This window comes from Paramormyrops kingsleyae, chromosome 14 (genome assembly GCF_048594095.1).
Source record: "Paramormyrops kingsleyae isolate MSU_618 chromosome 14, PKINGS_0.4, whole genome shotgun sequence".
Classification (NCBI taxonomy): Eukaryota; Metazoa; Chordata; class Actinopteri; order Osteoglossiformes; family Mormyridae; genus Paramormyrops; species Paramormyrops kingsleyae.
In genome coordinates this window covers 16,895,587-16,906,369 of record NC_132810.1, presented here as the reverse complement: position 1 = coordinate 16,906,369, position 10,783 = coordinate 16,895,587, and the positions used below count along the sequence as shown (strand labels likewise).

At 53.1% G+C, this 10,783-nt stretch overlaps 1 protein-coding gene across 6 annotated transcripts; it reads right to left on the bottom strand.

Moving 5' to 3' along the window:
- On the bottom strand, positions 1 to 8,824 carry zfand3 (zinc finger, AN1-type domain 3). 6 transcript variants are annotated; one of them, XM_023793008.2, is made up of 6 exons: positions 8,457 to 8,824; positions 4,330 to 4,370; positions 2,897 to 3,085; positions 2,225 to 2,290; positions 1,747 to 1,902; positions 1 to 1,641 (listed from the first exon to the last, which is right to left on the bottom strand). In XM_023793008.2, exons 1-6 carry the CDS (start codon positions 8,525 to 8,527, stop codon positions 1,487 to 1,489), a joined length of 678 nt encoding a protein of 225 aa, XP_023648776.1. In that variant the 5' UTR covers positions 8,528 to 8,824; the 3' UTR covers positions 1 to 1,486. The 6 variants fall into 6 exon arrangements, with proteins under 6 accessions (XP_023648776.1, XP_072554819.1, XP_023648803.1 ...); XM_072698718.1 differs by lacking the exon at positions 8,457 to 8,824 and adding an exon at positions 5,514 to 6,250; XM_023793035.2 differs by lacking the exon at positions 8,457 to 8,824 and adding an exon at positions 5,533 to 6,248.
- Positions 8,825 to 10,783: the final 1,959 nt, after the last annotated feature.

Sequence of the window (10,783 nt, the reverse complement as noted above, 5' to 3'; positions counted from 1 at the left end):
TTCCTCTAATCCAGTTTATTCTCGTTCAGCAAAAAGGGGGAGGAAAGAAAGAAAGAAAAGGAACAAAATAATAGATACAGAATAGTCTTTTTTGTCTTTTGTGTTTTTTTCTTTACAATGTTAAACTAAAAATGCGGCTCAATTCTACTGTAAGTAAATCTGAAACAATAAGGATACATGTAGCAGTTCTCTCTGGATGGGAGCTCACACTCGTCCTGCTCCTGCATTTTTAAATTCGGATCTGAACAGAAAACAGCTTTCAAATTAAAAGCACCTGAAAACTCGAGCACTCGTGGACACCCCTCCCCCCCAACACAGCCCCCCCTCCACAGGCCCCTCCCCTTATCGTCACACCCTCTACTACCCCCGGTCTGCAAAGAGGAGGCGGGCAAGAGGGCGTGCAGGAATCGGAACAGCAGAGAGGTGCGAGAGTGAAGATGAGGGTGCAGGACACCTGACAGAGGAAGGGGGTGCCACTGAGGAAATTAAGGCAGGGAGGGGGGGGGGTATGGCAGCCATCACTGAGAACAAATAAAGTGTTATGAGGGTGATGAGGGAGACTGGAAGACCATGACTGTGTGTGTGGTCTCCGCAGTCTGACACCCTCTCAGCCGCTTGCCAACGGCACCGGGTTCGAGCCAAAGAGGCCAGCCTGGGGGCATGGCCTTGGCATCACTGGGGTGCAGAGCTTCACCCACGCTAACGGCCACATACTGGAGGATGGTCCAGGACCAGTCCTTCTGAGCCAGAACCCAGACAGCCCCAGGCCTCCCAGCCACACCCAGCTTCTGGGATAGCACCCCCCTCCACCCCCCAGTCTCTCACACACACATGCACACACACCCACACTTGTGCCGATCAGTCTCAGTCCACCCGTAGCCTTAGAGTGCTGCAGGCTACAGTCTGAACTGCAGATTGACAAGACCGCCCCCCCCCCCACCCCCAACGGAAGCATGAAGCACCAAGAGGACAGGTGGACTCCACGAGCCAGCAAGAGGCTGCTCTCCAGGTCCAATCCAGACCTGAGACAAGCAGGCGATCGTCCAGGTGACCCTGCATGACCAGACTGGGTAAGACTGCTAGTCAGGGACCTGAGGTGGCCTATGTGACATGCAGGGGGGCGGGGCTAAGCCTGGGAAGAGGGGTGGGGATTGGAGGAGGCGAGGACTAGCAGTCCACTCCCCAGCCACCTTCCCACAAGCTCAGGGCAGCCAGCCTCAACCCCACCCCTGACCTCATACTGAAAAAATGGGGAGAAGTTAAGGCTGACAGGCGAGGGCTGAGTGGGCAGAGGTCAAAGGTCAGGGGAGGGGCGCAGGCCGCTGTACCACGTCAAAGCAGTGCCTGGCGGGAGATGCGATGTGCAGTGGGGGACAGTCTGAGGTGGAGGGGGAAAGGCCCCCACGATGTCATCTGTCTGTCTGTGGAAGGGGGTGGGGCTTGGGGAAAGCGTGGGGGGTGGGGTGGGGGAAAAGACTGTCGCCGTTCAGGAACACTCCTCTCCGATGCGCTGACACGACCGGCCCACCTTGCGGTCCAACTTGACCATCTTGAGCACGGCCTCCTGCCGACCACGGCCCAGGTGGTCGAACAGGCAGTCATGCTGCTCAGGCAGACGGTGCAGCATGCAGAACACGTGACCTGCGGGGGGTGGGAAGAGGGCAGTCACAGAACCTTCCAGAAGAGCCACTCGGGTGACAGACTTTGGAGTTTGGGCTAAAGCGAGCGGCTCTCCTTGAGACTGACCGCAGCGACAGGAGCCCAACTCCTGCTGCACGAGCTCCAGCTTGCTCTGACAGCGGTGGCAGCGCCGCCGGCTCTTCTGCTTGGGTTCGGCTCGCGGTTCCTCGTCGTCGGGCCGTGTCCGCTTCTGCGGCGATGCCTCGCTCTCCGACCCCGAGGCTGTGGGAGGGACGGACCTCGGTCAGTCTAAACGTTTGTCAGGACATGCCGCAGGTCCATCGAGAAAGATCTAGAAGCCCTGGCCTGGCTGATCATGTGACTGCGGCCTGGCGGTGACAATATCAACCCGGTTTGGATTCACTCTTACATACAGACGCAGAGGGACCGGCTGACTGTCCCGGTAATGCCTATTATTCTCATAACCGCAAACTGGAAAACAATAATTCAAATCTCCTCCATATTAATGGCTACAGCGGCCACCCCATGGACAGACCTCACTCATCACAGATCCAGCACGTGGCTGAGAGCCGCAGCAACGTACCAGAGTCAAAGGTCCGTTTCGTGGGCGTGGATAGCGTGCCGCAGGCTGTGTCTGTACTGGAGATCCCTGCAAGGAGGAGAGGGACACCGTGAGGAGAGCGCAGGGGCAGCAGAAAAGTGACAATTTTTTTCTCGCGGGTCATTAAAGCCCTGAAGCACGAGAGAGGAAGCTAGGGCCATAATGGGCTGCGTGACTACGGCCACTGAGCATGACCCCCCTGCGACCCGCCGTTAAATCACAGCCAGGGCAGAAGTTACCTGTAGGTAACGGGAGGGATAAGAAACAGCAGGCAGCTGGCTGTGGGCGGAGCCATTATGAAAAGGGCTGCGATATGAACATCTGTAAGGACCTGACTATGTTTCTCAATGATCTCTAGCTCTGAAGCAAGGAGCCAGAGCTGCTCTCGCCATCACGGGGTTGGTGTGTGTCTGCCGGCGATGAGATGCTGTTAGACGGGTAAACGGAACAGCTGAGTGCCCCCTCTCACCCCCCCCCCCCCCCCGAGAACAGAAGGCCATTCCAGACGCTTATTATATTTCAGTATCGACACACCTGATTCGGCTAATTAGGGGCTTGGATTTCAGCTCGTTACTCTAATCAGACCGTCTGAACAAACGGCTGGCGGCCTCCAGAGGGGTCTGAGTATGATGGACGGCACGCTGGCGTACTCACCCTCCTGAGCAGGAGGGGGCGCCAGGCCCAAGGCTTCAGGCGACGGCTCCTCAGAGCTGGAGGGCACCGACGTCAGGGATTGGCTACTGCTGCTGCTCGTCTCGCTACAGAACACTGCTGATTGGCTGCCGCCAGTCCCAGGGGCGGGCTCTGGGGTGCAGTCCTCGTCCGGCTGCTTTTTCTGGATGTCTGGGGAGGGAGACAGTGGGAAACAGAGGATAGGAGGAGTGAGACCTTGGGGGAAGGGGGGGGGAGGGGGACATGAGATATTTGGCAAAAGAGAGGCCTGAAGGGGAAGCACGTCCCCCTCTCCATCGCAGGCAGACAATTTGCCTATTGACAGAGTGGCTATAAGTGGAACTACCCCTCTGTGCGTGCAGAAAGCCGGGAGGGGGCACAGCACACACACACACACACACACACACACACACACACACACATTCTCACACACACACACATTCTCACACACACACACACACACGCAAGCGCGCGGTCTCACAGCCCCGGCCGCCCGTGGGGGAACTGAGATTTACAACGCATTCAGAGGCCTGACCTCAGAGGGCTTTGAGAACATAAAAACAGCGTCAGTGTGGGGATGAGAGCTCAGAACGGCCCGCCAAACGGCCCACCATCGTCCCCCATGAACCTCAGGCCACTGAGCCTGAATGGGGTCCATCCCCAGTTCAGCGGGACCGACTGCTTAGACCAAAAAATGTAAATATCTGGGAACAAAGTGCCCTCAGAAGACTGCGGGCCTGGAGGGGCCAGTGTCTCCGCTCCCAACTTGACACCGGGCAGTCACATGGTCATTTATAACCCACGCTCCGCTTCAGATGGTGACGGATTCCAGCGGGACACTTAAGCCTGCCCCAAAAGTGCAGCAATGCGAAGCCTGGCTCTCGGGCCATTTTCCCATGGGGGGGCCACAGCCAGGGCCTCCTAGACACAAGGGAGTGACAATCAGACCCTCAAATCTCTCATCGCAGCCCCACACTGTACATATTTCATTTCATATACTCCGATATCAAATAAGCTTAGGGGAGAGTAACGTATAAAAGTCTTTGACAGAATACCTGCTTTGATAAGTAACATTTCTGGCCATATTTGGAGGGTTACAGAACTACACACGTGTGCTGTATGATCTTACAGCACGTGGATCTGGCTGCACTGCCACGTAAAGGACACACGACGCAGCCAGCCTGGATCATTTACCCACATCGCTCCACCTAACCTCCATCTGTCCACATCTCCAGGGGCACTGGAGGGAGGGACGTACGGCATCACATGACACACAGCCCGCACCTAGCCGTGCCCTACATCCGAGGAGCAGAAATAACCACCCCCCCCCCCCCCACCCCCGCCATGTTCTGGAAAACCGGTAGAGCTGCCGTCTACCGAGTAGGACTCGATAAACAGGGGGACGGAAAACTTACCTGCAAAACACTTGGAGCACAGGTTCATCGTTTTGCTGGACCTGGCAAAGAGAAAGCCATGCGAGAGGTTACACGAGGTTCCTGCAGAGGGCGCTCCAGAGAAGCGCATGCTTCTGGCGAGGGGCTGGGGGTGTCTGGTTTAACGAGTGGAAATCTCTACATGCATTTATACATCACTAACTGTAAATGAAAATAACTCCACTGCAGACTTCTTAAGACGAGAGCGGAGCGTGGGGGGGGGAACACGCACAAAAACACACGGAGAGGGGAAAGGCGGCGCTGTGTGCTGATTAGGAAACAAAGAGCACAGACTTAACCCACAGAAATCCCAACGGAGCACAAAGACGGGAAGCCTTAGCGTCTGGGAAACAGCAGAGACGTAACCCTGGGCAGAGTTTAAAAAGCGAAACACACAGGGTTACTAAAGCAGCCCCTGACAAGCAAACCACAGGCACTGAAACTGCCACCACTGTCAAAAAAGATGACAACTGACAACTGACGGTGAGATTATTCTCCGGGGCTTTTTACTGAGCTTATAAACAAGGCTCACGCACACACATACACATACACACACACACACACACACACATACAAACACACTCACTGCACATCTTGTTACAGACCCTCTCACATCCGGACAGCTCCTCGCATGCAGCGCCAGTGCCCCAGTCCAGTCTGCCCACAGCGTTTTTGCCTGGTCCCCCAGTTGGCACACGACCCCCGAGTTACGGCCCCGTGTTGCCCAGATCGGTTCCGACTGCAGGCTGGAAATGGCACCGCGCAGCAGCGCCCACCCCCAGACCCAAACCCAATCGGCAGTAGCGGTGTGGGGGCGGCGTCAGACGGAGATTCTAGGAGAGTGCGCTCGCTGCCTTAACTAGGCACGGGGGCTGTCAGCCCGGCCGCCCACGAGTCCTTAACGAGGGTCCTGAACGGGAAAGACCTGACAGGCACAAACATCGGGTAGCATCGCACAAAAACGCAAAGAGCGGGACGAACCCTGACGTGACACAAAGAAACAAGAGCACACCAAAGGCCACCCCCCAAGCGCTGGGCGACGTTACGCTTATCACCACCTCCCGTGGTGCCTTACTATAGCCCAGGCTGTACTTGCACACCGGAAGGCCAACCAATTCCACACTTTCAGCTGACACTTTCGCCCCAAACCATTTTTAACTACACACATCTGGGTTCTTCACTGGCCTGATTCAGGTTAGGCACCCTTCTCAAGGGTCTGATGGGAGAGCCGCTCTGGGTCCACAAACTGACAACCTACAGGTGACAAGTCCATTTTCATAACCGGCTCGCTCTCTGCTGACCTACTTCCGAGAGACAGCAGCGGATCTCTCATCACCGACAAGAAATTGGTCGTTTTTTTTTCCAGGCATGTGAAATTTGGCAAATCCGGTGCACATTTCTGTAACACAAAACATTTCCAAACACGGATGCACGGCAACACCGTGAATATGCAATGTCAGACAACTACGAGGCTTTTAAACCTGGCACCGATCTAATTGAGTCCCTGGTTACCAGAGTGCCGTGCGGTGCCAATAATGGCCCGAAAGCCTTGGTCTGCGCCAGCAGCGGTTATTTTCGGCCGTGCCCATGGAGATCATTAGTCAAAGTCAATCGGCGGTGCAGGCCTCATGTAGCTGAAGCCTTGATCTCTCCCCAGACCAATAAGCAGGCGAAGAAAAGGCCGCTTCGCTGAGCACCTCCCTGCCGGACAGAGGCCACGGCCAAACCTCACCGGGGTGAGGCTGGGATCCAGTACAGAGCAGGCTGTGTGGAGATATTTGTGCGTCTGTTTAACAGATCGCAAAGGGGCAGACCAAATGTGCAGTGAAATTAGAATCCATCTTGGTTGTCTCCGGTTTTATTGTGTGGGTACATGCACATCCTTATCCGCACCCCCCGACCCCGAAACAAAGAACACCACCAAAAAAAAACAGACCAGGTGATGTTCCCTCCCACCCCCAAAGGAGAGCAGGACCCACAAGGTACAGGAAGCACCTCCCAGATGAAGGAGTGTGAAGTGGGGGAGAAGAGGGAGCAGGCAAACAACTCCCCCTCCAATTCTCTCCAAGCCAATCAAGCCCAGGGCTGCATGGCGATAATGAAGCCAGAGCAGGATTCATTTAGCATCTCCTGTTAAATGTCATTCGTAATTAAGGCTCATGAGGCGGGGAGGGCACCAATCAAGTGGTCGAGGCTGCCCACGCGCTCCACCGAGAGGGGAAGGGGAGAGAAAGGCTGGGGGGGCACACAAGCAAACAAAACAATAAGTTACTTGATCCAATCCCCGGTGAGGCCCATGACAGCGCCCCCTAGAGGCAAAGAGACACAGCCAAATTGCCCAGGCAGACCATCTGGCCACTAACGATATGGGAGAGTCATGGAAGTAACATCGACGGCAGAATGAACGAGAGAAGGCCCCTGGCACGTAGCGGTGGGCCGAGAACGGGGGGCGTCGGCTCTGCACCGGAGAGACACACACAAAGCCGCTTGCATGCTTTCTGCTAATATAGGGACAGCTGAAGCTGGAGAACCAGCCCCCGGTGCTTAACCCTCACGAGGCACTAACCACCTCGGGAGCAGGATGTAACTCTGGCACCATGGTCAAGGTGCAAAAGGACTTAGGGGACCTTTTAAAATACACTATATTTACATTAGGAATCCTGGACCCCTTGCACAAATGGCCTGTCACTGAGAAGCTGAAGTCACAGGGGAATTTCCAGGGTCCTGCAGTACGGAGATGACAGAAAACGCCATGGGGGGTGTGGGGGGCTTTAAAGTTTATATGTTAAACCCGAAAAGGTAACTCGACATTTTGTGGTAAACAAGGTTCCCAAGATCCAAAAATAACCCCTTCACTAGCAATACCACTGGTCTCCATGACTCGTCACCCCCCACCTACCACTGAGCCCACTGCCCAAGCAGCCCCCCCCCCCACCCCCAAAACGGCACAGCTGTGCGAACACGTCTGACCACGTACTGCCACTGCCTGCCAAGCGTGTCAAGTCAGACACCCCACTAGAGAGAGACTGTCTCCAGGTCCCTACAAGCGTCTGGCATTTATGGGATGTGCTGGCCTGCCAGTTAATCTGCTTCACGTGTTGGTAAAGGGAAAGAGAGTCCCACCAGCATCAAAAGTACACCGCAGCCCCAGCCACCACATCTGAGGGCACGAGAGCCCAGTCCCTCGGTCCCACTAGCCACAAACAGCCTGTGGAGGACTAAGGGCGCCAGTTACCAGAAGGCAAGAAAAACGCCTTTTAGGTCCAAAGATGCTGCTTTTCGCCAGTCTTTGCATAGCGACCCACACGTTAATTCACCAAGGCGAGAAGCCTAAAGACAATATACAGGTCCGAAAAGGCCCTATCTGCGAACACACTCAGTGTGCAAACAGGCAGAGCTAAAGCCCACACAAGTGACCAGAGAGGCCAGTCCCTCCATGTTTGCAGTTCTTTAAAGGCTATTTCCTACAGTACGGCGGAAACTAGAGGGCAGTTTTCGACCAGTTTGGTGTCATTAAAAGTCGACATTATCCCTGCGTTATCTAGCATTCCAGGGACGGTCTTCAAACCGTGACAGACATGGAAAACGTAAAAATAAGGTAGACAAATACTAAACTGACACTAAGAAAGGGAGTAACAAACAGGACCGTGAATGAAGCTGCCAGAAATCTGATTAGGGGCATAATGTTTAACATATGTTTGGCGCATAACCATTAATGAGAAGGAACCGGAATTACCATATAAAGTTACATACCGAAAAAAATTGGTGCTATACAGAGCAGCAGCCCGTGTGTCCGAAAAACGCCTCAAGCCGAAAGCTTTAGATATACACACGCTGTGATATCTGACATTAAGCTGTGCCAGGGGGAAATAAACATTAACACGCAACTTAAGGACAGTAAACCCGGGCTACCCGGCCTGGTTAGACACTGTACAGCTGATCGCCGGACACAGGCGCAGATTTTCAGCCCTATCACCACGTAAAGGAGGTCCCCCGCCCCCATCCCGGCCTAGCCGCCGATGCTTCTCCACAACAATGGGGGCTTTTCCCACCATCTTAGCCCCATAGCATTAGCAGTCCAGCCATCGCCGCGGACCCCGGCGCCTTACCCCCAGAACCCGCAAGGACAGCGGGGCGGTATGCTGGGCGGCTTGCTGCGTTCGCTGCCCGTGTCCCCCATCGCTCGAAACGGCAGGCGTAGTCAGGCGAGACCGGGGACGAGGAAGCGGCCTGTTCGCTGTGAGGAGGCTCCTCGCCCAGCCGTGGACAAAAAGAGAGAACCCTGCCTCACTAGGGGCTTTCTGGTCCAGATAACCAAGGAAGGCGGAGTGCTTTCCCGAGACGAGCGGCCGCTACAAGAGAGGCAGTATGAACCGTGCTAATTCAGGGCAAATACGGCCGTGGACAGTCCGAGGGTCCGCACCGGGAGCCAAGGCCGATCAGCTGGAGTGTGGGCGCGACCAATGGCAGGATGGGGGACGCTGGGATATTGTACAAAATTTAAGCTGTTAGCAGAAAGAACAGTTCACCCACATTTAAAAATGCATGTGTCGTAACTAGAATATGAGCCTTGTGAGTTATATTATGTATTAAATATATTTACTTTGGCTATGTTCTTCTTGGTCGAAGATGTGACATCCCCCTCAAGGTGCAGTGGAACTACCCATCTGATTGTGTCCGCTTGGGGCTAAGCTTTACAAAGCAAATTCAGGTTATGAAACTGTGTTCAATGCCCTTCATTTTGGCTCCGTATTTACTGTCATCTTCATAACTGTGCTGCCCTGATAGAAAGACTCAAAATGGCGTCAGTTGCGCTTTGAAGATTAATAAATGGACTTTGAAATTCTTCTAAGATTGTAACGAGATTAGCATACTGTAATTTATGGAGGAAGCTCAAGACAGAAAAAACCGTTTAGCAGTACAGAACATATATAGACTGTGCAGAAAAAGTCCAGTCATCTCAACATGTAGCCTCAATTTAACGTTTAAAATCGTTAAAACCTACAAACTGTCCGGGCTGACACTGGGCTATACCAAATCCAGAAAGCTCAATCTATGCGTACTGCTCATGTGTTCTTAACAGAATTAGGTTGAAAAATACCATGTGAATTTATAACGATAAGGCATCAATGCTGAGTTAAGGATCAACCGTAATTAGTACGTATGACACGTAAATTGGGACTTTTCATCATACTACAACCGTGAGTATGTATTATATGTTTTTCAGTGCCCCTTTACAGCTGTCATGGTTCATTCCTTCCTCTGGGAAATCCCTTCATCCATGAGCTCACCTCCGGCGTTTACCTATATTTCCTCAGTTTAATGGGTGATGTACCCAGTCTATATATATATATGTGTGTGTGTGTGTGTCTAGGGGGAAAAAATACACGCACACGTGTGTGTGTGTGTGTTTGTATATATATACACATCACCGCCGGTCAGCCGTAACCTCTGACAGGTGAAATGAATAACATTGATTGTCTCTCTACAATGGCACCTATCAAATGTGTCATTATATATTAGGCAAGTGAACAGGCGGCTCTTTAGGCTGATGTGTTGGAAGCAGGAAAAATGGGCAAGAATAAGGATTTGACTTTAACAAGGGACAAATTGTGATGACTAGGTGACTGGGTCAGAGCATCTCCAAAACGGCAGGTCTTGTGGGGTGTTCCTGGGATGTTCCTACCAAATGTGGTCCAAGGCAGGTCAACTGGTGAACCAAAGATGGGGTCATGGGCTCCCAAGGCTGACTGAGGCGTGTGTGGAGTGTAGGCTCACCCGCCTGGTCTGATCCCACAGGAGAGCTGCTGTAGCACAAATTACTGAAAAAGTGAATGCTGGCTATGATAGAAAGGTGTCAGAGCACACAGTGCATCACAGCTCACTGCATATGTAGCTGCATCAGAGTGTCCATGCTGACCCCTGTCCACCACCAAAAGTGCCAACAATGAGCCCACGAGTGACAGAACTGGACCATGGAGCAATGGAAGAAGGTGGCCTTGTATATGAGTCACATCACGTGTGTGTGTGTTTGTGTCCTTTATTTACCTGAGGAAGATATGGCACCAGGGTACACTATGGGAAGACAGCAAGCCAGCAGAGGCAGTGTGATGCTCTGGGGAACGTTCTGCTGGGAAGCCTTGGGTCCTGGCATCCATGTAGATGTTACTTCGACACGTATCCTCTACTTAAATATCGTTGTAGACCAAGTACACACCTTCATGGCAACGGAATTCTCTGATGGTCTCTCCCAGCAGGACAATGTGCCCAGTCACACTACAAAAATTGTTCAGGAATGGTTTGAGGAACAGAATTCAATGTGTTTTTTTAATGAGAAGAGCTCAAGGTGTTGACTTGGTCTCCACTTTCCCAGATATCCATCCAATCGAGTGTTTGTGGGGTGTGCTGCACAGAGACGTCCGATCCATGGAGACCC

What these genes read in the sequence shown, in the direction of transcription:
- zfand3 (XM_023793008.2), bottom strand. Translation starts at nt 8,527, where the DNA reads ATGGGGGACACGGGCAGCGAACGCAGCAAGCCGCCCAGCATACCGCCC. An exon ending in TGTCCTTGCGGGTTCTGGGG is followed by an intron (nt 4,371 to 8,456) that starts GTAAGGCGCCGG and finishes TCTCTTTGCCAG; the next exon opens with GTCCAGCAAAACGATGAACC. An exon ending in GCCCCCTCCTGCTCAGGAGG is followed by an intron (nt 2,291 to 2,896) that starts GTGAGTACGCCA and finishes TCCTCCTTGCAG; the next exon opens with GGATCTCCAGTACAGACACA.